This window comes from Rhynchophorus ferrugineus, unplaced genomic scaffold, assembly GCF_030347505.1.
Source record: "Rhynchophorus ferrugineus isolate W39M unplaced genomic scaffold, kcgeb_rfMv2 rfM11, whole genome shotgun sequence".
Lineage (NCBI taxonomy): Eukaryota > Metazoa > Arthropoda > Insecta > Coleoptera > Curculionidae > Rhynchophorus > Rhynchophorus ferrugineus.
This window is the reverse complement of record NW_027472590.1, coordinates 32,859,115-32,886,394: the sequence shown is the minus strand read 5'-3', so window position 1 is coordinate 32,886,394 and position 27,280 is coordinate 32,859,115. Positions and strand designations below refer to the sequence as shown.

Below are 27,280 nucleotides of genomic sequence, written 5' to 3'. Positions count from 1 at the left end.
TTTTTTTTTAAATTTTCTTGCTTGCTGTTATTCTTACTCTAAAGTGTTAGATTACATCAAGAAGTATACATTTTGCGAAAAGTATAGAATCCCTTGAAGTTCGAAGATGAGAAATATGGAATATCGTGGTTATATAATATCCAATTTGACTTTAGTAATTACCCAATGTTATATTTGAAGAAACCAGTTTATTAATAAAAATACTCCACTTAAACATATTTACAACTCGTAAATGATATAAACCTAATATATATAAAAATTAAATATAAATTTAATATCAACTAAAATCAAGTAGATATATTAGCTGCCTTAAGTCACTGAACATCAAAGAAATTTGAGAAAGCACAATCCTAGTATGCAATAAATAGGAATGAGAAAACGTAAGACAAGTTAATACATCCAAAAAAAATAACCGGTAGATTATTATAGAATATAAGTTATTATTATAGAACACAAATATATCACATGCTAATGAAAGTTTTAAAATACCAGGTATCTTTTTTAACTATATAAAAAAATATCAATGAAATAAAACTTATTTTTGTCTATATTACTAGTATCAAATATATAAATACAAACTATTTACCTTATTAACTATTAACCTTATATAAATGTTTATTAAATTTAGAATATAAAATTTAACATAGTCACCACAATATTACTTTGGTACATCATTTCGTTTCATCTTCTCTGCACTCTGGCAGTTTGATATACCATTGCACTAGATAATGAAGTAGATTGATGTCTCTGTCTACTTCCAATTACATTGCTAAAAAAAGTATTAGCGAAAGCTATAACTAGCGAGAAAAACTGCAACTGAACATCACTGAAACATGAGAAGCACAGCTAGTGTTGTAATATTATAAGATATTCAAGAACTCACCTAGCATCCATTACTGGACTAGCTTCATTTCCACTTATGATAAAGAAGGGGAATAAAATAGAGAAAACACAACCACTAAAACAAAAGACATCTTTTAATTAGATTATGTACCAAAACCACTTGATTGATATTAAAATGTATATATTAAATATCTAATAACATATTAATGGATCTTACCTTATCACCAATGAATCTGATAGTTGTGTAAGTATAGTTAATGGTAATCCAAATCCTATAAAGTAAGCCCAATGGGCTTCAATAAAAGCTAATCTCTCATGTAACTTCCATCCCATATTAAACCATTTGTATTCAAAACAATATAGTGAGTGGAGTAAGGTTAACTGCACCATATATAAGATATACCCTACTGGATGTAGTAAGATATAATTTATTAAATTTGCCTGAATTGTGAATAAAATCTGTACAAATATGCTAAATATGGAATCTGCAAATAGTTCACTGATACTAGGAAAAGAGACTGGCCTTCCTCTACTGTATCTATAAGCAGAATCTGCTATATCCTAAAATTAAGTTTTCATGTAATAAAATAAGTTTTTTAAAAATTTAAATGTTTGAATATTACCTGAAACCAGAATGCATTAATAATTTTACTGATAATAAACATAGGCACTAGCCACAGTGTTTTATATATCAATAAAAGAATATACTTTATCCAACACCATATAACCTTGTTAAGGAAAGTTTCATCACCAAACAAAAAAACGAATAATTTGTCTAGACCAGGAAGGAGCACATACTCAAATATAAGAACACTGAGTAAAAATATTCCTCCATTTAACATAGCACATTGCATTACTTTGATAATTACTTTAGAATTTCTAAAACACATCATTTATCTATATTATGATAATATTACTACAAAATATATCACTTACTCTTTTTTTCTGGGGGTATTAGGAGAATCTTCTCCATCTATGTGCTTTTGTCTTATTGTTGGACTATGCCTACTTCTCCTTTCATTACTTTCTTTATCCAAACGAGTAATTACTAACATTCCTTTAAAACTATGATAAAAACCCTTTAAAAAGGCAGCCAAAATACCCTAAAGAACGATCCTTGTTTCAGAATTATTAAATAATAGACGTTAACTATTACCTTTATACCCATTCTTGAGTTTAATTTAATCAGTCGAATAACTACTTAAAACTAGTATTGAAAGACACTGCTATTCCAGATTTAAATGGAACTTTTAAGGCTTTGTACTTTCTGTGAATTCTGTATTTTGTTCATATTATTATCAAAAACTTGAAATGTTATTATGCTAACTTCACTCTGTCCTTCTTGAAATGTCTTTCTTAACCATACATTTTAGTGTTGGGTTGGGAAAATTCGATCAATACATCAAGTTTCGATATCACGATCTTTTTTTCGGATATATCGATATTATTTATTTTTTATTTAAGATATATCGAAAGAAAAACTATCGATAAAACTTTATATCGATAATTTTTCGGCATCACTATTTAGAATCGATTCGAGAGAAAAAATATGATATATAATATATATGTATAACGATATATATAATATATTTCTATGGATATATTTTATTCGAATCGAATCGATCGAATATAATCGAATTTTAATCAGAGTAGTAAATACATAGCACAAAACAGAGATTATATATTAGATAAAGATTCTCTATATTTTGTGACATATAGTACTCAAAACTCAAACTAAAATTTTAATAACTACTGAAAACTTCCAGATCAAATCCAAATCATTTGTACGATACCAGTACACTTTGTTGATGGCTGAGTAAAGTAACTTTATATTTAAAAATTTGTTAGAAAATGGTTATTCATGGAATTTATATAGTTTCAAAATCAGGTGGATTAATTTTCAATTATGATCATAACGTACCAAAAATTGAAACTGAGAAAAGATTCACGTATCCATTAGATATCAAACTGAACTTTGAAAATAAAAAGGTTTCTGTTGAGTTTGGACAGAGAGAAGGATTACATGGTAAGGTAACTTCGATAATGATAAGTTGTAAACCTATCCTTTAGGTTTTTAGTTGGTCACGTATTGTATGCTGTTAATGGATTGCCAGTTACTGGTAGACAATTGGATGATGGTAGAGATGTCTTAGATATAATAGAAAACAAAGAGAGTTATCCCCTAACACTAAAATTTGGGCGACCAAAAATGACCACAAATGAAAAAATATTTTTAGCTAGCATGTTCTATCCACTCTTTGCAATAGCTAGTCAGTTAAGTCCAGAACCAAAAAGTTCAGGCATTGAATTCCTTGAAGCTGATACATTTAGGCTGCATTGTTTCCAAACTCTTACAGGTGTTAAAATAATTGTTATCGTGGATCGGCATCAAATTGGTGCTGAAGTATTCCTTAAAAAGGTTTATGAACTCTATGCTGACTACGCCTTAAAAAACCCTTTCTACTCCCTAGAAATGCCAATCAGATGTGAGTTATTTGATACAAACCTGAAGGCTATGCTGGAACAGGTGGATAAAAATGGTATTGCTAGTATATAGTTTGTTGTAACAACTTTTTGTTATGTAAGTCTTAATTTATCTAAATAAAATTTATTATTTATATTAAAGTATTTTCATTTTTGGATTAAAACAAATGCTTATTAAAAAATAAGACTTTTGAGTAATTGCAAAAGGCTAATCGATAATTCAAAAATAAATACACCTTACATAATACAATCCACCGGTCCCCCCTACGGAATTTTTATAAACTCACATGGGGGTATTTGGTTGGACTGGGTTGGTATTTTTTAATATATTAATAACAAATAAAATACTGATGTTTACTGAAACATTTTCTTATTGCCTAAATCTATTACATTTAACATAAAATGAAAAACTGTTAGTTTACCAACGGAGAGAAATTAAGGTCCTTAACTATGTTATTTACAAAGTTAAAATGTAATTGGTTTCAGCAAATGTATGCCTTATACTGTTATTATACAAGTTATCGAGTACACAGTGTCCTCTAGAAATATCTATCACCATTAAACATTTTAAAAATATATGTATAAACGAGTTGGAATCATATACAGTGCAATATATTAAAACTCAGTGTATATATAGCAGAGATGGGCATTAATAAAAGTTTAAATTCTATATCATGCTCGTTATAAACGAAAAATGTTTATTATATGCATATATGAAACATAATACATCAACGGATGTTCGATATATTTTTCTTTATATACAGATATCTAAAAAATGACTCTAGTTCAAAATACAAAAGCCATGTACACATCTATGCAACTGCATAGGCAAATTGCAAGAAAAAACAAATAGTATTCCTCGTATTCTAGAAAAGAACATGGTGATGAATACCGTCAATATAAACTTAACATCAAATTAATAAATTCTATAGGGTTCTATTTCTTATACAGAATCGGTCAAAGTTTGTCTCCAAGTCGCGTGGAATGGTATTTTCAGTATTTTCACTCTGGTCGTTGGCAGACTGTTCAACAGCAACTTCTGAAGATTTGGCAATGGTAAAATTTCCACTTGTGGAGGATTGCTAGCTGTCTGAATGACCTCGTCGTGAGAGAGATCAGGTACCGGTTTGAGAACGGGTATGCTATCTCCGTTACCGGCCGGTTTCTTATCCTTTTTATCTTTGGGTTCCTCGCACTGGTCTACGAATAATTCGGTGACTCGAAGTAGCTCCAACGTCACACCCCACACAAAATGAGTTAGACTTCCTAAAATAAACATATGATTTTTAGAATAAAATCTCGAACATCATAAGACTGACTAACGTTTTAACCTCAAAACCCCAGCTAGCACCATGTTGTTCGTAGTAGCACTCTGCGATATGTACGTAGGTATGATCATCAGCTTCTTAATGTTCGTACAAGCGCCTAAAGCCTTATCAAAGCCAGCTTTGACGTCAAAGTTCACCAATTCCAGCTGCTCCAAACTTTTCATGTGCCTAACCGCTTCCAAAATCTCGAATATGCAACAGTTCCCCTGACCCTTCTCCAGTCGTAGCTTTTCCAAGCTGTCCAGCCGACATAAAACGGTCCGCCCAAAATCCATAGAGAAATCAGTACACTCGCCCAAATCCAAGGATTCCAGGTTCTTCAGTTCCGCTATCACTCTCAAGTTCAGGCTGTGAAGTTCGTTGACGGACGTCAGCGACAGGTGCGTGAGCGTTTTCAGTTCTTTCAGTGAATCTAATGAGGTGATGGTCAATCCCGAGGTCGACTTCAGTCGCAGTTCCTTGATGCATTTCAGCGAGTTCAACGGGTTTAAGTTCATTTTGTCGCACTTGATCGTGACGGCATTGATCACTTCCAAGTCCGGATTAGTAACGGCTAACTTTTCCACTACACTAGCAGGACATCTGTAAAAAGTTTTAAAGTAAAATGAAGATAATTTATAGTAAATGACAGACAAATATACTTAATTTGTCATACTGATATCCTATCATGTTTTAGGTGAGAATGTATAATGTTAAAGTAAACAAAATCAGACATCAAATTTAAAAAAGGAGTAAATAAACATGCAACATAATGATAGTCAACATTCCTACAGAGTAATGATTAATTATAGGTCTCCAGAATTTCTGTCAGTTATGACAACATAAGTTTTATAACCGTTTCTTCCCGTTTTAATCATCGGACTCGGGAATCACTCGGACGCATATATGTTTATTCCATTAATTTTTTTTCAGTATTTCACTCTTTGTACGAAAGTATGTGACGAATTTACATTTTGGCAACATCAACTTGATCGTATACCAAATATACAACTGTGGATATCTGTGGTGCCAAGAAAAATTTGCGATTAAACCAAGCACAGTATATACAATATATAATGTATACTAACAGCAACAATAAGTTAATAATAGCTACAAATGCGCCACGAACAAAAAGTGTAAAGGAACAGAATATTATCTATTAGACGATTGTTTCCCATGGATCATGTTGGCGGTAACTGAATTTTAGCCGAAAGAGACTTCGAGCAAAAATTTCGATAATACCTAAACAGCTTAATAATACAAAATTGTACTAATTGAAGTTTCTTTGTCGACAGAAGTTCTAGTTGACGTTTATGGTAGTAGACGTTATAAAAACCCACTATGCACGCTGATTTCCTCATCATATTTTGAATTACTAGAATTACTATTACTCATATTTGAAAGGTCTTCAATTAACGATTTAACAGAAGCCCTATATATCTCATCAAACAGGAGGTAGGAGCAAAAACACATTCGAGCATGACTTATACATTATTTTTCGGGGCGTAGTAGAAAACAAAACCATTTTTGTCCACGAATTATTCCTTTTAACGGGTAAAACAATAAATTCTGATTAATATTGCAACATTTTGAACCAATCTTGTGGATTCTCACTTCATATTCAATAACAAAATGTATCTAAAGTATTTCAAACCCTCAATGGTGTATTAGAACTTTTGTCGGAGAATCAAATTTTACCTGCATAATTCGATTTTCTTCAGAGTCGTTACTCGGGCTATAGCTCTCGAAAACTGGGGCCAGATCTCGTCTCCGTTGCTGGGCAATAACATTTTTCGGAGATCCAGATGGACCGTGCCGTGTTTCTTAAGCGTGTTGGCCAATCCCTCGAAACTGTGGATTTGGGAATTCTTCATCCTTACCGTCCGCCAAAGGCTCGGATGGCTGGCGATATCTCTCCACATAGTGCAAACACAACCTATTCAGAAAAAATCAGGTGTTATGAGTGAAATCTGACGAAAAAACTACGAGCCATACCCGATCTTAAAAGATCTTGGACCTTGAGATACTGGAATACATAGAGTAAGGTGTTGTATCCAAAGGACAAGTTCTGGAAATAGTTCTCCATGAACTTGTTCTCTTCGTCCTCGTTGTTCGTGTTGGAGTTGGTTATGCTGCGAAGTTTCAAGTTTCGTTGCTTGGTCGATTTCGTAACCGAATTCTGATTGTTCCTGGAAAGAAGCAGAAGAGTATCGTCAATTAAAAAATGTTTTTTCTGAGCTTAAACGTAAAACAAGCTTCTATGGTTCCTACTAGATATATGAAAGATATAAGTTTGTTAGAATTTTCAGGCTTACGAGCGGCATACAGTGGTGGCCTATCAAAAGGATACTGTGGAATATATTTATTAGGAACAACGGGTGTATGCCAACAACAAAAACAATTCGGAATCTAGTAGAAACCATTACAAAAACTTCCAAAAACCTGGAAAAATTCCAAAACCTGCAAAAGAAAAAAAATGACAAAATATCGGAACCTGGGCAAGATTACGCAAAGAAAACGGGAATGACGTGGTCAAATAAAGAGGGGGAGAGGGAAATCAATAATAAAAGCCTGAAAATTGAAACAAAATTATATTTCGAATATCTTGAAACAATAACGGTTCTTTGGCACGGAGCAAATGCTACTCAGAACTTCAATGACTAATCGCTTGTGTTTCGAAACCACGTCTTTGGCCTTAATCACGCAATTAATCACAAAATTCTGATTCAAAATAAGGATCAAAACTCACACATCGTCCTTCACATCATCTTCGTTAATTCTAGCAGGGTCGCTTTCCGCGCCACCGTTGTCATTAATATCAATATCCATTGTATTATCTGACGATGGCGATTCTCCCGGTTTCGCAGGGCGGGTTGGCGATATAGGTTCATCCTTAACCGAGTGGATATCGTCAGAATTCGGCGTGTTAACAGGAACATCCGGGCCTAAGCTGGCGGACGAGGCCGGGATCTCTGTCGGTTGTAACGCTGGTGGGATGGAGGGATTGCTAGGAGTGGCTGCTGTTTCTTCCGATCGAGGCGCGGAACTGGTCGAACTGACCGACATAAAATTGTGCTTAGGGATCACCAAAAACTTTCTACCGCCCAAGTACTCTAGGTACTGCGGTCTGGGGGCTTCCGTCGGCTCTTCGCTGTTGATCAATTTGACGTTATGCGGTAACCACGTGGTCACCGATCCCACCAGAGACTTACTACCCTCCGCGGTGTTGTCTTGCGACGTCTTCGCCATCTCGTTTTTAGTGAGTGGCGAAGCGGAACTCATTGGTGGTGGTGGTGTTGGTGATGGCGACACGCATTTCGGTATCGGCGGTAATACGGGTATAAGATCGGTGGGGTCCGAACGGGGAATCCGCTGGAGTTTTGGTAAAGCCGTGGAGAGGCCGGCGGGTGCGGATTTAAGGGTGTTGATGGGAGTGAGGGGAGGAGGAGCGACTATAGCACCGGTGTCTTCGTTATTCTCGCCGTGTTCGCTATGACAATTCTGTTAGAAGGCAAAAACATAGAGTAAACGGAAAAGAAACCCTGGGAACATTGGAAATAATGCAAGTTAAATCGTTTTCCGGTTAATAAAAACAAATTCGAAATCAGAAACCTGCATTAAATTCCAGTTAATTTAATTATGTTGGTCTTACCTTGCACACGTACGGATATGGTAAATTTTCGGTCACTCCGACGCACTCGTGGTGATACAAGCATAAACACAAACTACACTGAAGGGTCGGAATGATGCCTTGCAATCCTTCGCACCTGATGGAGCAAGGTTGACACGGTTTGCTGTAACGTTTTCAAGGATAATTTTTTCACCTACATTTCGTCAGTAAAATCCATCCGAACACATACATTTAAAAGAGGATACGTTAAAACTATATTAAACCTCCTACCAAGATACTTACGCAATATTTAATACTTACGTTAAATGACAACAATATTAAGTTAAAATAACTGTTAAGAAAATTAAAGCAAATGGGACAAGGGAAGGAATATTAAAAAAAAACTAAGATGACGATGAAAGGATGAATGAAAAGGGATGGGTTTAAAAACTGATACTTTGCGTAATCTTTAAAATCCAATACATCAAATGAGAATCGCATTCTGTTCTCATTCTAATATGCACTAAAAATATTTCTGAACTACCATAAGATATATCTTAAGCAACATTAGTTATTAATAGTGATTTCCAAGCTTGTAATGTTTAACATAACATAAAATGAAGATACATCGTTCGGAAACCATCATTTTTGCTAATTATAGACCATAACCTATACCAATAGCTGAAGCTGATCGTGAAACCCTATTCTAAAACAACTAACCTTGTTTTCGATGTAGTTGATCTAACAGGTACAGGGTCAACTTCCATTAACTCATCTGTTTTGGGGATTGCAGTTTTTGCCTTTTTTGCAGGGGTAGATTTATTCTTTTTAACCGGCATTTTTGTCTAAAAACAGAATTTTAGAAGCAACATCTTTTTGACAAATATGTCAAACAATAAACAATTATTCCATAACCACCTTAACAAATTTAATAGTTAAGTAAAATAGTCACAACAATTTATATTATACTTAAGTAGAGTATAATAGAAATCACTTACTTTTTTACTTGCACTTGGTGTGTTCTTAGATACAGCTGTTGTATCTACTCCTTTGTTTTTAACAGGAGGCGTCTCCACCTTAGGACTCTCTGTAGCGACAACTTTTGGGCTTAAAATTCTTTTTGGCTTTTTCAATGACTCAACTTTTTTTGCTGCCGAACTTTCAGAAGCAGTTTCCACAGTTTTGACTTTTGCATCTCGAATTATTTCTTTTTCAGGATCATCTAAACCTAGTGGCTCTTTGGTAAATGAGAAATTTTCTATTGTAAGATTCTTGCTATTTCCATTTAAGTGGTCTGCTAATTCTCTAAAAGATCGAATCTTCTTGCCATGAGGTGTATAATAATAAATGTCACCAATTGGTTTTAGGGTTGTGCTTGTTGACCTCCACACTAGCTCCCTTTTCCAGCCAAATTTAAAAGGTTTTAAGAACTTTGAATCCTAGAATAAAAACTGTATATGTTACAACTCATGGCATTAAATTGCAAAACTAACCTGTAAATTTTCTTTCACACCTGAAAATCTTTGTTTTTTGTAGGGTAAAGGGGGACTAGTTATAGAGACAGGGGGTTCTACAGAATCTTCTTTTAAAGGTGTTTCTTGATCAGAACCATCAGACTGCTTTTGATTACTTGTACTCTTCCGATTGGGTGTTATTGCTATATCACTATATCTCTTGTTTGGTATTCTAGCCCTTTTACCTTTACCCATTGAATCTGTATCCGAAAGAGACTTTATAGAACTATCTGTAAAATTGAATATTAAAGCATTATTCTTATATACTAAGTAACAAACCTTTAGAGGGACTGTCATCTTGAACATTTTCACTATTTTTTGAATCAACATTTTCCTTTTGTTCAGTTGTTTCAGCTTTTTGAACAGAATTTGTTGGTTCTACATGGGACGCTTTCCTTTTAAGGCCTCGAGTAACCCTTTCAGGTTTGTCAATGGCTTCTGGAACTTGTGTTTTAGCCGCATTTTCAGTTTTGTCATTAGATTCTTCCGATTCCGCACTTTTTTCATTTGAATCACCATTTTGGCTGGGTTCACTTTTATCATTATCTTTGGCGTCTGTTTTAGTGTCGTCAAAACTAGAGGTTTCCAATTCTTCCAATTTCACAGGGGTGTCGTGGATTTCAATTTCTTGTTTTGGAGTTATATTATCCATTTTAGTATCAATCACACCACAGAAGAACAATAACTACACTTTACTTCTTAAATATAGCATTTCAGTTTACAACCTAATGTTACGATTTTGACGCGTCATTACAAAACCATGATTTTTCTTTATAAATTATACTTTCTTAGCAAACTAGTCTTTAGCACTTCTAATATATATGTATAAATTATGTAAAATTCATCAAATGTAAAAGAATAGGTTCACTTGTAATTTATAAATATGAAACGCTTCGTCGTAGACACAAGCATGCAAAGAGGACGCCACATGTGTCTCAAATATGGCGACTTCTTATGGCGGGATTTTGAAAACACTGCAATTATTACTCTATTTATCTAAAATAAAATATCCAAGTACAATTTTTATCTATAATTACTCTGTATAAGTTTAATTTTGTAGCATTTATATTTAATCTATTGCATCTTGAAAATGACAAATAAGGTTTACTAAGTTACATGTTTCATCTCTCTTTTACATGATTAAAACATAATCAAACAAAGAAGGATATTGTACAAGTGAGCAATTATCAAATACAGTTCAATGCTGCAAAAGTGAATGCCAAAAAGCTAACCAATAAGCGTGACAAAAAATTTAAAGTGCTTTGTGATATTTACGAATGGGAGATTTCATAAAATAGCAGCAATAACAGGTATTCAAAATTATTCGTAGGATAAGACGACAAATATTCCTTGACTTGGTGCTGTATCTATAAAGTGTGATTATGTCATAGGCAAAGAGATATAAGAAAATATAAACTTAAAACTATGAATCATTATTTTACGGAAACCAGTGGTCTAGTCATTTGCCAAGTAACAACAGCATTGAACACTTTAACATTACTTCGCAGTCATCACTTTAGCATAAATTATGAAGCGCATTCGTTCTGATAATCATTAGAAAATTTATAACTAATTGTCCTATGGTAACTAATTAATATACACAAGAAAAAATATGACTGTGACTTATACTGGAGAAGTTGCTACATGCAGAGGATTAGGATGTTTTTTAAAACTATTAACAAGGTAAGTGATGTTTAAAGTATCATTTTATTGAATTTCAGTTTTAGACAGATTTATTTTTTAAGTCAATAGAGCCTTAACTTGTTCTTTAATTGTAGATGGAAAGGAAGTATATACAAATTAGTATGGTTAGATCTCATAGTATTTTTACTAATTTATTATGGCTTAAACTTAACTTACAGGCTATTATTAGATGCTCCAGGAAAGGCGTATGTTATTTCTTCTTTTCTTTTGAATTGTAAATATCTAAATATATCATTTTTAGCCTTTTTGAAGCAATTGTAAATTACTGTTATGATTATGGTAGTTTAATACCGCTCTCTTTTGTTCTTGGTTTTTATGTATCAGTTGTAATGACAAGGTGGTGGAATCAATACACCACCATACCTTTTCCAGATCCATTGGCTGTTTTTGTCAGTGCTACAGTACATGGACAAGTACTAGGAACTATATATTTTAAATCTGTAACTATATTTAAATCATTTTAAGGATGAAAGGGGGAGAGTTATGAGAAGAACAATAATGCGGTATGTTTGCCTTTGTGTTACAATGACATTCACCATGATATCTCCAAGAGTAAAGAAGAGATTCCCAACATTGGATCATTTTGTTGAAGCTGGTTTGTTACATCAGAGTGAAAAGGAAATCATGGTGGATTTAAATAACAAGTTCCCCAAATATTCAAAACATTGGTGAGTACTAGTAAAAAGCTTATAAATTATCATGTGTATGTTATCTATTGGTGTATATATTTTTATTTTAAATTATGACGCAGAATATTTGCCTAATAGTGGTAACTGTATATATCTACAGCTGTTTGCTTTATATTCATAGATCTAGTAATTACTCTTGCATAATTTTCTATTGACAGTCTTTTATTGCTTCATTTTTTTACACAAATAATATTTAGATATTTTTATAAAGATAGTAATTTATTTAACTAATGAAAAGTATTTTGTGTTATGGTATATTTCTGGATAAAAACTTTTTCATTTTAATAAATTATTGAGGTTCAAGGGCATTTACCGTGTATTGGGTCATATTAATTTCTACGTGATTAATTGGATGCAATATACAATTTTATTGTGCCAATTATTGAGCGTGATGTTCGTTTTTTAAACCCAGTTTGTTGCGAACATTACAATATAAGTAATTGTTTAGAAATAATATAATCCATCGATTATATAACTTAAATTACCGTTGGATTTTATTTTATTTTATTTTTTGTTAATTGGAAAATCTATATATGATGGATTCTATATAAGCCGGAATATTTATATTTTTGGTTTTTGTTCACTATGGACGGCTACAACGAGATCAAACTTTATTCAGATTTTTTCTTGAGATTCTCTTTTTTAATCTAATACAACACATAAAGTAAACAACCTAGCCGCTATATATTTATAGTTCTGGCAACTGCTCATTAATATTTTTTAAAGGCTTTACTTCCGTCAGAATCTTTATTGGTTAAGTGGTTTGAGTTAATTATTATAGATTTTATTCGAGCTTAGAATTACATGCCGTAACAGAGAGGAGTTATATAATTTTTTAGAATATCACATTCGGGCTTCAACTGCATTAACTTTACAAAGAAAAAATGTGTTTTTGAATCAGCTCGTGTTTTCGAGGAACTCAGAAAGCCTTGAATTTGTATTGAGAAGCGCTTTTACACACAGCATATTAACCAGACTTAACCTCATCTGACTACCATTTGTTCCGGTTCATACAGCGCGCCGTAGTAGGCAAACAGTTAGGCATACTGATCTGATTTATTAAAATTAAAATTACTTTCAAAAATAAGTCTAATACAGTAATATAAAAAATAAATATATCCAGTCAATTTACAGTTATAACAACATACCAATATCATTAGCAAATTTAGTTTTGCATATTGCAAATTATTTAGAGTGGAGATCCACGTGACTGATACACATACGCAATGGATATATTGATTATTTTACATTCTTCTTTCTTTAGCACAATCTTTTACGGGCTACAGTCGCTGAATGTCAAATATATTCAAGGTTATTTCGATCTAGTATTTTAATTTGTCAAATTATTTTTATTGTAAATTGCGGCCTTAGCATTTTCCACATTTCGTAGTGGCCCGAGACCTCACAGTGGCGCGCTTTTGGTCGACAACCCCATCTCCGCCTTTCATTTATTTAACGAACTAGGTATTGTGTCTGGATACGTAAAAAGCTTTTTCCAGCTAAAGGCTGTTATTAAGGTTCAACGTCGCTGAATTCAGTATACACATTTCTGTACCAGTTATTGAGCGTTTTTATATTGAACAAATTTTGTATCTGTAAAAACCATATATATGATACATCAATTTTATTTCTTCATTATATTTACATTTTTTTCTTTATAATTGAAAAATTCGAGCTTATTTATATTGTTATGATCTGAAATGATTTTTTTCTTCGTAATGGGTTGTGACTCAACACTAATATCACAGAAAATAAATACATGCAGCCAATTTTCAGTTAGGAAGGACATACAAAAACGATCAAAATTTTTACGTGTATGTTAAGTACACAGCACGGCAAGAAAATTATTATGTTTATTGTTTTCTTTTCCTAATAGGAATTTTCCTAAATAATTAATTCATATTAGATTGAATATTATTATAACAATTTATTAGGACATTTTTAAAAACATATTTGAATCTGTAATAATGTAAATGTTATTACCACAACTGTATTAAAAATAGATGACTTAATTTCCGTGGGATGTCGATTTAACAAACCTTACATTTAAAATACTCTAAAACAAGATATTCGGTATCAATTATAACTATTTTGTTACGAAATTCGCCTTTACAGTAATAGTCCATTTTTTATATAACGTTCTTATGTTTTTGTGTTTTTTTTTGTATTTTAACGAATTTCCCGGAAACTGCAAATGCATATGCAAAAAATCACTTGAATCTTGAAAATTAGTATTAATAGGCACTTTTATAGTGAGTTTTGAATTCAGCGGATAAAATATATAAGAATAGGTTATTTTGATGTAAAAAAGTTCATTGTTTTTTACTATTACAGTAGAGAAGATATTCCAAGGTATTTTGATTATTTTAGAAATTTTTTTTATTCCCCATTCTTATTCAGGAAGATTTCAGGATTATTTTCTATGAAACAGTAAATTATCATTAAGTTTTTATTTGTAGTTTTTTTTATAGCTGGTTTTATATATCATAGTTGCTTATGGACATTATTATGTTTTTATTCATTTAACGAAATAAAGGTATCCTGTGTTATTTATGTTTCATTTCTGGATAAACAAAAATTTATTTCCACGAAAAACTATTATTAGGGTCCAAGGTTGTTTAAATTTATAAATGATTAATTGAAGGCATTATAGAATTTTATTACAACAATTTATAAAGCAGGATTTTTTAAACACGATTTGAATCGGTAATAATGTGGAAATATAAATGAAACGTCCCGAAAATAAATAATCCCTCAGTTTCATGTTCGTATTATATTTATAGATTGTCTCCGTTTTTATTGTAACTGGAAAATCCAAGTCTATATATATAATTCAGTAAGATTTTTGAAGGTTTTTTTAAATCTTTGAGAAATCTTTGTTGATCAATATTTTTCCTATTTTTAAACATTTTATGTCAATATTTTTTTAAAGAATATGGATACCTTTATTATTATAAACTAGTAGTTCGCAATGTAAGGCTTTTTTGGTGATTTTGGTCCTTCTAAAAAAGTTCGATGGTCCTTCAAAAATCCAAGGTTTTAATATCTAACTTTTTCCGCTCTAATCTTATTTTTCATCCAAAAACTTTTTGATAACCGGGGAAGTTCAATACGGTCCTTTTAAAACCTTAGATATTCCAAATTTTGTTTTAAAAAAAATACAACGGCGGACAAATTCGAAATTTAAAAGTTCGATACTCTATTTTAAAGTTATCGATATTTTTTCGGCATCCCTATACCATAATGATAATGACGATATATCTATACATATCGATTGGTATCCTAAAGCAAATTGATTATCTTAAGATCAACTGTATTTATCAAACTATGTTTGATTATTTATACGTATTTGCAGTAGCCAAATTATCCAAATATGAGTAGTATAGTTAATAGATTACGTTTATATAGAGATTATATGAAAACCAGATTTATTTGCCCGTATTCTATCATGTTACAAAATAGGTCAACTAAAATTACGTAGGATTTATATTAACTGGAATTTTTATATCGTATGATAACTTCCAATATTGATTATTTCGTCATATCGAAAATAAACAATGTTTTACAATGCAAATATTTGAAAATCCCATAATTTATTGGGTTAGGTATTGCAATAATTACAAATTTTTCTAAGAAAGAACGCTTAATTTATAGGAAATCGAAAAGTAGTACCATTCAATGTAGCAAAATCGTAAATTCTTTAAAAGAACAAGTCAAAGGAATATGCGGGAGAACATTCCATTTCAAGTTCAAAACGGCAAGCCATAGGTGGTATTGTCATGTTAGTACGACCTGTTTGCTTCCTTACCCAGTATTTCTACTCTAATTTTCAATCAAATTCAACATGGCGAGCAACGAGACTAGATTAAATTGGATTTTTTTTCTTGTGGGGTTTCCTAAAGTGGTAAAGTAATATTTACCAATTAAACGGAATCACTCCTTGCAACACAAGTCATACCCGGATCAGTTTCAACATTTATTACTTTTGGAATATGGACAAAGTCTTGCTGTGCATATGGTGGAATCACCAAGGTGTAGTTTGTCAGCATCTGCTAAAACTAAATGAAGCTATTACTGCAGATGTTTGCCAAAACAAATTGAACAAACCGAATCACGGATTGATGCAAAAAATTGAAATAGCGAGTAGCAGATCCAAGGTCATACTCTTGTACGACACATGTTGCAAGAGTGGTGAAGGATGGTTCTAGTTATATATGTCAATACTGTTGCAGCTCGAATTGAAAGTTCTGCTGCAAACAGCATACTTACTAACTAGCAGCGTCTTCTCATTACTACTTGTTTAGATCGATACGCGTGGCTTGGCTTGCGCACGGTTTCAAAATATTGAAATAATGCGAAAATGGTTTGCTGCCAATCCAAACCAAAAAAAAAAATGTTGCTAGAAAGATAAGAAAAAATTGTAGGGAATGTTCGAAACATGTTTTTGACTAATATGTATTGTATTAATTTTAAAGGGATGAAAACATTAGAGTTTCTATAAATTTTGAAGGATTATTGTTGATTTTAGGCTACCGATAGTATGGGCTTCTAGTATAATAACCAGAGCAAGGAAGGAGGGGCGAATAAGGGACGACTTTGCTGTGAAAACTCTAATCGATGAACTGAACAAGTTCCGGGGACAGTGCGGGTTGCTGCTCAGTTACGACACCATTAGTGTTCCACTAGTTTATACCCAGGTTCGTTTGTTGATATTAACTTTAGCACCTAACGGTAACGTTTCACTTGGCGCGCAGGTGGTAACTTTGGCTGTATACAGCTACTTTCTGACCACGCTCATGGGGCACCAATGGGTCGAGAACAGCCACTACAAGTTCGACCTGTACTTCCCGGTGTTTACCACTCTCCAGTTCTTCTTCTACGTCGGTTGGCTGAAGGTGGCCGAGAGTCTGATCAACCCGTTCGGGGACGACGACGACGACTTCGAGGTGAACTGGATGGTCGACAGGAATCTTCAGGTGAGCATCATTGTCGTTCTCGAAACCTATTAAGTATCGGGATACTTTGTCGCTCAACAGATATCGTACTTAATCGTTGATGAAATGCATCACGAACATCCGGAACTGGTGAGGGATCAGTATTGGGATGAGATATTCCCTCAAGGGTTGCCCTACACTCCTGCTGCAGCAGCTGCAGAATCTATGAGGAATACCCATCCGTTACCATCAACTGCCAACATAGCAGTTAGGCCTGAAGAGCAAGGTATTTATTTTTTAGTCTATTGTTAGCACCTATGAAGAAAATAGGACTGTGAAGTAATTTTGTAGGATTTCTTCATTGTAAATTTCCTCACAATAGTTTTTATTCAAGTAAGTGATTATCACAGAAAAGAACAACTTTTTGCCATCCGATTGAAAAACCAGGCGTCGACGGAGCCAACGTCGTCAAATCCGTTTCAAGTTTGATTGGTTACTTCCGTTGCTTCCATTTGATTTTCTAACCCATAAAGCAAATTGATGCTTTTTCACGATTGATGAAATAATTTACGAGATGTTGTCAAAAAGTAACAGGAATATAGAACTTGTTGGCGGAGTGTGTTGGCACATATCTTTAGAAAATGTCTGGTATCATGATGTTCAACAAAAATTATTATTTATGGACCTTGAGAAATAAATCTGTCTGTGTCAAATCATCAGATTTTCTAGTCTTGTTAAGTTCTTTTTTCACACTGTTCTACATATTAATTATATAGGTAGCACAGGTTTCCATTAATATATAACGTTTTTTAACAAAACTAAAGGTATAAAATTAATATCCACTATCCATTCATTATTAGGAATATCTTAGCTCTGTTCATTAGATATCGATCTCATTCATTGTTGAGACACGTGTCGTTTCTGCGACATGAAATTCAAAGTTTGTCAAAAAAATAGGGAATATGTGTAATATTTTGAAAAATAATACCCTACATAATATTTCGCTCTAAAAATCCGTCAAAATGAATTCACAGACCTTTTGTATACATATACCGCGAAAAACATTAAAATATTGATTTTATCAGCAGGGACTCCCCAGATTAAAATAGGTAAACCTATAAGATCCGCCGGCGGTAAAGTTATTAATGTGGATTTTCTAACAATTTAATATGTGTGGCTTGATTTGTGGTTTTTTTGATGTTTTGCTCTTTAACAAGAATAATATTTTGAAGTTTTAACGGATACATGAATGGCAGAACTTCTAAGTTAATCTATCTACCAAATAAAAGGTTGTTTAATAAGTTTCGTCATCCAATAAAAAATGTTCGTTGTTATAACAAAACGAGGGGTCAAGGATGGAACTTTTGTAACCCAAAAATAGAAAGGAATTTTAAGAGGCGCTAGGTCACGTGACATTGCAACGCATACAAGGAACAGGAAACAAAATGTTAAGAGATACCCTACAGAAAACAACTTACATGGAGAAGTTAAAAATAAAAAAAAAAAGTCTGTACACCAGTGTATGTATATATTTTACTTGAAACTTGTATTTTGTACTGCAGCACTTGGATGGATGCAAGTTGTTGAATATTAAATTAAAAATAAATAAATTCCACTTCAAACGATAATGTTATTATCCTGCAACAAATCTTATTAAACAACCTGGTATATCGGATTGCAATAGAAAATCCTCAATCGGAGCTCACCGCACCTTTTTATCTTTTCTCCTTAAAATATCAAGTTATGTTCATTTATATTCTGATATGTGTGCTTTTTTAGAGTTAACCACCGCCTCGTCGTTGAAACTGGATCAAATGCAAGCGTTGGCGGCCGAAAACATGCAAAGTGGTCCTATAATATTTTCAGCTAGGCAGCCAAGCATGAAAAGCAGAAAGAATTCCTCCACCAGCCTAGCCATGGACTCGTCTGTACCTGGTCTGCTACTTACATTGCATTTAACAAGTTGTTTTTTACTGGGTCTACAAGTCATTATGAATACAAAGAAATCTACAATTGTTCTAGTTAGAGTTACAATTTTAAAATAATCGATTCTGTTGGCTTGTAGACTCTTTCGTTAAAAAAAATCAGTCGGTGGAGACCCAGTGTTTTTACTGAATCCTATTTGCAGATTCCATGCAAAGAGTCGCATCTGTCGTTTCGATGACCAACAAGCTGAAGCGGTTCTTTAGTCGCGACGAGAGCAAGAGCGATTCGCGTGGCGAGAGCAACATCGAGCTGGGTCAGGAGATGAACACTCTCATACCGGACGATAAAAAGTTCGGCACCACTACGAAAAAAATTACGGATGAAGTTATTGAGGAGGTAATCATTCAGGTATCACTCGATGTTTTTTCCATCAAAATGTATTCTGCAGGTCGACGAACAAAATACTATCACGTCTCAACGGCCAGACGATAAGGAGGTGCGCCCGACTGTGATGGAGATTTTTGGACCTCCTGCTCCATCCAAACCTATCGATGTTCCTTATTCTAGTAGTTACTCAATCGCAAACCAGTGAGTATTTGAATAATGTCTAGTTATTGAGGGGATTTGATGTACGAACGTGTTCAATAGCAACACGGAGGTATACGATCCATACCCACCACTTTCAAGGTCAGCTCCAGCGGGAGATGGAGGTGACGGCATTGATAAAGTTAGTATTGGATCGCAAACCGACGAGGAAGAAGACGATTTCGAGTTGTTGAAGAAGAAGAGAGACGAAGAAAGATTCACTAGGTAAACATTCGGCGTTGATAATTTGTACACGTGTAGTGTGATTACGGTCTAATTTTGTGTTTGTTCTGTTCGAAGAGTTAACCTCCTCATAATTCCTACTCCTAGTGCATTTGATGAAGGATAGTTCTAATTTGGGTAAAACTATAATTAAACATATATTAAAACTATTTCTAGCTGAGTAAGTCGAAGTTGGATTTTGTTGTTCTCCGGTTCACTATCGCCAAATAATAACAGTACTAATTAACGCATGAATTATTTATATATCCAGATTTGCATATACCATAAATTTAAGGTAATGAGGAACTTATTTACACATAAATAATCAGCATGCAAATTAAGGACGACAAAAACCAACTGACGCGGCTTTTGAGTAGGTATCATCAACAAGTTACTGTAGTGTTGAAAGTGCTCAAAACAATTAAAGGCTTCCCCTGGTCACTTGACATAGTATTGTCTGTGATAAAGTAGATCTTTTTTGTTTAAGTATTTTAAATGAATTTGAAGACTGGTATTGAAGTATGTAGTTTTAAGTAATTGATTAATGCTTATGCTAGTACATTTCTTGAAAGATAATTATAACTAATATCAGTGTATTGGGTGTATTACTTAATTTTTACAGATTTTTCAGAACACTTAATTCATAAAAATTAAGTCATACACCTAACACTTATGCTTCACTAACATGAATTTATATAGATTTTGGTTTTAATTGTACTCAGATTTACTAAAATAATAACTAATGAATGCATGAAATAGCGTAGCCGCTTTTACTGATTTTTTGGTGATGATAGATGAATTCATGAATAATATTTTTCTCGGGTAAGTTTGTTCAAGTTGCCATTATTGCTAAATATGCGAAGAGACGTTTCGAAGTGAACTTTTTTTAATTCACATTGCCTTTAACATTTTTCCCGTGGTTTCTCCTCCGCCACAACAGTCACCAACTCATAAAACGGACAATAACACTCTACGTCAAAACACATTTTATAAGAAATGGGCCTTTTATTGTGTGCGTTGTTTCACTATTATGGGATAAGACTTGGGTTTACCAACAAGTATGTATTTATCTAGCTTGCTTTGCGAATGCAACGAATCTTATGAGCTCCTTTACCGATTCGGTTGACGCCATTTTGAAAATCAATCCACTTACCATGAACTAACTTTTGAGACACCTTGTATTTTAGTGAAGTGCTGAATATATTCCAAAATAATTTGTATTATTAGTATGCTTTGATGGTTTTATGGTACTGTATATACTTTCCAGTAGTTTCAGTGTATCATTTTGCTTATACGAGAGTCATTCCATATATAACGGTGAAAAAATGTATATCTTACTGATTGGAAATTTGTTTAGTATATGGAACGACTCATGATGCTATCATTATCGACGATAATAGCGTTTTGAACGTAACAATACTCTTAATCTCTATTTTCCTAAATAGACTAAAACACAACATCGCCAGATCGCTGAGCATTAACAAGGACGAAACCCTGCCAGAAAACGAATTACTACTCAAACGTCAAATCGCAGTCGTCTCGTCGTCACCACCACGCTCGCCCCAATAGGACACTCCCACACAACGCATACTATGATATTAGATGGAATATTAGATAATATATTTTTATATCCTTGTCTTCTTTAAGCTTGTAGAGCCAGGCTTCTAAATACTTAAAAAAAAACAAAGGTGCTTTAGCTTTAAAACGAATACGTGACTCAGTATTGAAAATTCGTACTTTTAAATTAATTTTACTTATATTTAGATGTATAACCGATTTGATAACGGGAAATTATCTCATTATCTTTAATAATTACGAAACTCGTCTTCCATCTTAATGGGAACATGTGTTCATCGAGATGATTTCAACCTAGTATCCTCAAATTTTTAATTTATTATATACAGATAGTACTTATTTACCTGCATCACCTGTTTGCTGATTGTTTTATTAATATTTGTTGAGAGTTTACCGTTCTGTTATACAAAAATAATTTAATGATTTACCCAAATGTTTTCCAGCAGGAAAACATTTTATGAATCCATACAATTTATTTTATTACGCATACTAAGACATTCAATAATCAATAAGAATAAAATAATAATGCAATGTAAATAACGTTTCAACAATAATTCAAAATGTGATATAATGTAAGTATTAGAAAAATTTAAGGTGATGGTGTAGATTTTTTACATAGGTATTATATATTATATATACGTTTTCGTCAATAATTTTTAATTGCAATGATCTGTATTCTGTAAGGTACAAACACTACTAAACTATTTTGTTTTTGACTAATAAATTATTTATGATCATATCTGTTTTTTATTGGTCCCCAGAAAGCTTAGTGATATCTAAAACTATCTGCGCAAAAACAGTAAAAGTTATAAAAATAAATTATTTTTGATATACATTCAAACCGAAGAGTGAATGACTAATCACGAATGACTTGTATAACTTTATCGCATTATTAAACTATTTTCTGAACTTTTATAATTTAATCAAAATGTAAAAGGGTAAACAAAACGTCATTGTTTAGATAAGATGAATTTAAAAAAAATGATATAAAATGGGCAACTAATATACGTAAATAAAACAGAAAAAATTGTTTCCAATTTGTTTACGAATAGCTACTGAAGCGGAAACTTTATTTAACAAATAGGACAGTTAAATTTTTTATTAAACACGTTAAAATACCGTTATCTACTTCTTAATCAAGTGTCATAACAAATATAGCTTGTAACAATATTGTTTTACTTACCTTTAATATTTTGATGGGTTAAACGCGCAAAGTAAATAGCTCACTTAATAATTCCACTTTACGTTCAATACATAAACTTTTAAATCATTAAAATTCCATACAGATCTTTACTTTTTAAAAGTTATATCGATTGAATCTCAGTTTTAGTGTTTGCAATATAATTGTTCATAAATATTTCTTATTGAATTAATAATGATGGCAACTAACATTAATGCGATTTTTTCTGTACAAAAATTAATAATTATTTTTCGCAAAAATCGTACGTTTCGTACACCACTGGTCTCAATTGTCAAAAGTTAACCAAGTTTGTTAAACACAGCTGTATTTTTGACATGTCACAATTATACGAAAAAGTATGAAAACAGAAAAGAAATTTGAGTTTGTTGTGTTGAAACCGTGAACAAATTGATAAGTGATTACCTAATAAAAAAGGCCCATTAATTTACTATGGTTTTTAAAAAGAGAACTTAACAGACAATGAAGATCGTGACTGTAGCTGCTTGTGCTTTTTTCTCCATGATTTTTATATCCGTTATTCTAGGCAGTTTTATAAGTTTTATAACGACCAGTACCGTTCATCCAGATGACTATCCCAAAGAAAAAATATTTAAAATTGCCGATAAATTTGATAACTTGATTTGGTTCATACAGGTAAGTGAAATAATTTGGCATTAATTCCATACTTGAACTATTTTTTGTAGATCTCTGATATACATATAAGTATATTTCGAGATCCATCGCGTATTACCGAATTCAAAGAGTTTTGTGATTATACCATTGATAGAATAAAGCCGTCAGTGGTATTGGCATCAGGAGATTTAACTGATGCAAAAACAAAGGATTCCATTGGATCACAACAGTATGAATCAGAATGGAGACATTATAGAGATATTTTAAAGGAACATGATATTGGAAATAAAACTCTTTGGCTTGATATTAGGGGGAATCATGGTAAACAGTTTTATTTATCTACATAGGCAATCAACCAATTCCCCAATTTTTATGTTTTAGATAATTTTAATGTAATTAGTATAAATTCAAAGCATAATTACTTTACTAATTATTCAATTCAGGGAAGAGCTCACCCTAGGTCTTATTTAGTTCAGACCAGAAAAGGAAATAGTCTTTATTCATTTTTAGGAGTCGATGCTTGTTTGGAGCCAGGTGTATATCATACAATATTTCTTTTTTCTTTAAAATAGTGGTTTTAATAACTGCAGGTCCAAGAAGGCCATTTAATTTTGTTGGTATTGTCGATGAATCTGAAGTCACAGAAATAAATCAGTTAATAAAAAAGATTAAGGAGACTGGTGAATAATAGTAGTTTTTTTAGAATAATTTTCATTATTTATTAGTTTGTTTCAAGGGAGCAATTATACAATATGGTTTGGTCATTTTCCTACATCGTGTATTTTATCATCAGCAGGAGAGAATGTGAGGGATTTAATAAAAAAAGATGAGAATAGTTTGGTGTATGTTTGTGGTCATCTACACACATTAGGGGGTGCTGTAAAAAATATGTATACCATGCAGAAAGAGGGACACTTAGAACTTGAGTTAGGAGATTGGAAAGATAATAGATTATATAGGTTGATGGCCATTGACCATGGTATGTTCTCTTTTATTGATATCAAGCACAGAGATTGGCCAGTGGTTCTTCTTACAAATCCTAAGCATACCCTTTTTATAAATCCTTTAAAAGAAAATGTTATAAATATTAGAGAATCAACTCATATAAGGTAGATATTTATTCCGATATATTCAAAATATTTTATATGTTACTTTCAGAGTATTGGCATTTAGTCTATCAAGGATTAAGGTTGTTAGAATAAGGATCAATAATGAACCATGGACTGATTTAAAGCATATTAAGGGCCCGCTATATGTGGTAAATTGGGATCCACAAAGATACCTTCACGGCCTCCACAATATAGAAGTAAATTATATTCATGCACATTTAAATGTTGAACTGTTGCAAGTTATCTGTGTAGGTTTATGCAAAAGACATTGAGGGCAGAGAGAAAACAGATAGGGTACCTTTTTCTTTGGATGGATCCAAAGTGTCGTTTGGCGTTTTACCGAGATTGTTACTAATGTCTAATTTAAGTTGCATAGTAAGGCTGCCCTGAAATTGTTCGTTGGAGTTAACTTAATTGACTTTTTCCAGTTCTGGTCCGTCTTTATCTGCACCTTGGTTGCATACCTTATTCCTTTGTTTGTTTTAAAATATTTTCACAAGATGGTTGAAGGTTAGTATTATTATAACAGAAGGTGAAAAAGTAATCCACATTTTTAATTTAAAATTAAACATTACTTAAATATTTCAAGATATTATTTTCTCAAGAGCCAGGTGTGTTGCTTATAAAGGTCAAAGGTCAGATTTAATATATTAATGCCTAATTAGTGCTTTTACCACTGACTGCGGTGCGAGTGCGAGTTATTTTATTTCTATGTTTTTTTCATATTTATTAAATTATTTGTTTTATATGTTCCATGTGAATTCTCCATGCGTCCATATAACAAACGTATCCTCTTAGTATTTGGGCCATATGGCTGAATCGTGACTTCCTGTATTTATTGCTTTCACGTCTAGGCCCAGAATTTGTAGAATGCTATCGTTGGAGATGGGGAAACTCATTGGTACCATCCATTTTTTTTGTAGCGTTATTGTTTGAAAATAAAATAGGATTAATATTTATGACTTTGAACGTTGGTGGAGAGTGGTGCAACTTCTAAGCTTCCTAAATAGATGTCCTAGTGTTTTTTATGTTTTCATTGAAGTTGCTGGATGTTTATATATTCGCCGAATACACCAAAATATAGTGATTTTTTTATTGATTGCTATTTTTTCTTACTTTAAAAATAACAAAACAAATTTTCTGGACTATAATGGGAGAAAAATTCCCAATACCTTTAATTCAACGATATACATTAAAAAAAAAAGGTGAATTACTTTTTCACCTACCACGTCGATGCAATAGGTAGTGACAAAAACATTTTTAAGCTGGCTATGCTGATCAACCAAAACTAAGAGGTAATTTCCTGAAAAATTTTGTTAGAAGAACTTGGATATTGACTACAGTGGACAGGATATTTTGGCCTATAGTTTTATATCCCATGTATCTGGTGTTTGGTCCGTGGACTATCGGTTACATCATCGAGGATTACGTGGGCATAATTTTCTCTTGGGGTATTTTAATCAATGGTTCCTTCTTACCAGGTGCATTCACTTATGTTTATGGTTTCATACAAGTAAGTTTTTGTTTCGATACGATGGTTTAGAAAAATCAAACATAGAAATGTTACCTGCGTGAATGTTTCAGCTCATCACGTTTCAAATACCACTAAGCGTCATTCTCATCAACACCGTCAAATATAGGTAATAATTCGTGCCGTAAACGAACACCAAAATATTTTGAGGTATGTTTTTAAGGTTGTCCTCGTTGAGCGCCCACGAGAGGAAAAGATTGAGCTTGAAACAAAAACTATTTCTCCATTTACCATTTTGTTTAGTGTTCACGATACAGGTAATCATGGCCTACCTTTTCTGGTTGGCCTACGGAACGTTGGCCTTCATACTTGGACCATTGAGGACGTGGTCGTTTGTACTGGCTGCGGTGTTGTATTACATGGCTCTAAATCTTCCGGAGAAGTGTTTCAAGTAAGTACTCACCGGCGATGCGTAACATAATCAATCAACTAGCTTGATGTTTTTTTTTTCAGGAAAGCCAAAGATATTTGTTTTACGAAATCGGAACCAAGCATCGACTCGAGCTCATCGCGCGTGGCCTCAGATAAGTCCGCTGGCAAGGTGGGCAAAGCTAACTAAAACACGATGATGTTCTCGATTTAATTAAATATTCTTGATAAATGTGATATTTTATTTATGATTTAGTTCCAATTTTGTTATTGTTGTAGTAGGGATTGGATATCGATCGGGGGAGTGTTGAAAATTAAACCAAATAACCAGTGATATTTAGGGAATATGTATCGGTTGAAACGTTTGTGACTGTTTCGAAGCTGTGCCAAATTTCGGCAATTCCATCAATGTTTTCCATTTTAATGTGTCGTTTTTGGTATCTTTTTAGATCGTAGTACTCTCATCACAACTCTAGACTATAAATGTATAGAACAAATAGTATTATATCTATTTATTGTAGATATACCTATATTTTTTGCACAGAGATCTCGAAGAATTATTAAATACTAGAATAAGTACATGATATGTGTATTGAAACTAGAGATAGTAGTTGAATTTGAACTGTAAATGGTATTTACCAATGGTTCCATATATAAATATATATATATATATATATATATATATATATATATATATATATATATATATATATATATTTGTGAAAATTATAATGTTTAGAACAAAAATAAATGACTACTAAGATAATGCAATTGTTTTTTTAAATCAGGGTTGCTTAATTTTGCCTAAGAAGGTCAAATATGATTGAATGTAATAATACATTTTAATAATTTCTAACGTACATGTCGTGAAGGTTTCCGGGTTGCCACAAGGAAATGTTTTCACACACCGTTACTTGATTTAGCACTGTATTATGCGATTAGCTCCTTTATTGTTTCTTATTCCTATTTTAATTCTCTTTACTGGTCGTTACTGAACTCTCTGAGCTGATCACAATATTCGAAATCGTTAAGCTTCGGAATTTATCGTAACGTAAACGATCATAA

General features: G+C 32.7%; 5 protein-coding genes across 11 annotated transcripts; 3 read left to right on the top strand and 2 right to left on the bottom strand.

Annotated features, from left to right (window-relative positions):
- Window positions 1-168: 168 nt before the first annotated feature.
- tank (EI24 domain-containing protein tank) lies at window positions 169-2,178 on the bottom strand. Its single transcript, XM_076417553.1, has 6 exons — window positions 2,000-2,178; window positions 1,780-1,946; window positions 1,467-1,722; window positions 1,061-1,404; window positions 884-958; window positions 169-826 (listed from the first exon to the last, which is right to left on the bottom strand). The coding sequence occupies exons 1-6, from the start codon at window positions 2,009-2,011 to the stop codon at window positions 682-684; spliced, it is 999 nt and encodes a 332-aa protein (XP_076273668.1). The 5' UTR covers window positions 2,012-2,178; the 3' UTR covers window positions 169-681.
- A 366-nt stretch (window positions 2,179-2,544) lies between these two features.
- Window positions 2,545-3,468, top strand: Trs23 (trafficking protein particle complex subunit 4-like protein Trs23). Its single transcript, XM_076418577.1, has 2 exons — window positions 2,545-2,869; window positions 2,922-3,468. Exons 1-2 carry the CDS (start codon window positions 2,695-2,697, stop codon window positions 3,398-3,400), a joined length of 654 nt encoding a protein of 217 aa, XP_076274692.1. The 5' UTR covers window positions 2,545-2,694; the 3' UTR covers window positions 3,401-3,468.
- A 212-nt stretch (window positions 3,469-3,680) lies between these two features.
- On the bottom strand, window positions 3,681-22,708 carry LOC143204850 (uncharacterized). The gene is made up of 11 exons (XM_076417721.1): window positions 22,577-22,708; window positions 10,038-10,754; window positions 9,738-9,988; window positions 9,243-9,683; window positions 8,965-9,089; window positions 8,287-8,428; window positions 7,384-8,135; window positions 6,630-6,823; window positions 6,333-6,570; window positions 4,651-5,237; window positions 3,681-4,593 (listed from the first exon to the last, which is right to left on the bottom strand). The coding sequence occupies exons 2-11, from the start codon at window positions 10,408-10,410 to the stop codon at window positions 4,271-4,273; spliced, it is 3,426 nt and encodes a 1,141-aa protein (XP_076273836.1). The 5' UTR covers window positions 10,411-10,754; window positions 22,577-22,708; the 3' UTR covers window positions 3,681-4,270.
- Window positions 11,300-22,130, top strand: LOC143204852 (bestrophin-4). Of its 7 annotated transcripts, XM_076417726.1 has the most exons (14): window positions 11,300-11,441; window positions 11,537-11,647; window positions 11,704-11,875; window positions 11,928-12,130; window positions 16,680-16,848; window positions 16,906-17,127; window positions 17,188-17,371; window positions 18,171-18,194; window positions 18,865-19,020; window positions 19,214-19,407; window positions 19,460-19,599; window positions 19,660-19,821; window positions 19,897-19,956; window positions 21,264-22,130. In XM_076417726.1, the coding sequence occupies exons 1-13, from the start codon at window positions 11,371-11,373 to the stop codon at window positions 19,943-19,945; spliced, it is 1,857 nt and encodes a 618-aa protein (XP_076273841.1). In that variant the 5' UTR covers window positions 11,300-11,370; the 3' UTR covers window positions 19,946-19,956; window positions 21,264-22,130. The 7 variants fall into 7 exon arrangements, with proteins under 7 accessions (XP_076273841.1, XP_076273842.1, XP_076273839.1 ...); XM_076417727.1 differs by lacking the exon at window positions 18,171-18,194; XM_076417724.1 differs by lacking the exon at window positions 19,897-19,956 and having other exon boundaries at window positions 18,174-18,194.
- A 149-nt stretch (window positions 22,709-22,857) lies between the features above and the next one.
- On the top strand, window positions 22,858-26,981 carry LOC143204851 (transmembrane protein 62). Its single transcript, XM_076417722.1, has 12 exons — window positions 22,858-23,227; window positions 23,278-23,527; window positions 23,588-23,740; window positions 23,797-23,886; window positions 23,943-24,315; window positions 24,365-24,512; window positions 24,568-24,690; window positions 24,744-24,825; window positions 25,581-25,828; window positions 25,900-25,955; window positions 26,010-26,237; window positions 26,300-26,981. The coding sequence occupies exons 1-12, from the start codon at window positions 23,054-23,056 to the stop codon at window positions 26,403-26,405; spliced, it is 2,031 nt and encodes a 676-aa protein (XP_076273837.1). The 5' UTR covers window positions 22,858-23,053; the 3' UTR covers window positions 26,406-26,981.
- Window positions 26,982-27,280: the final 299 nt, after the last annotated feature.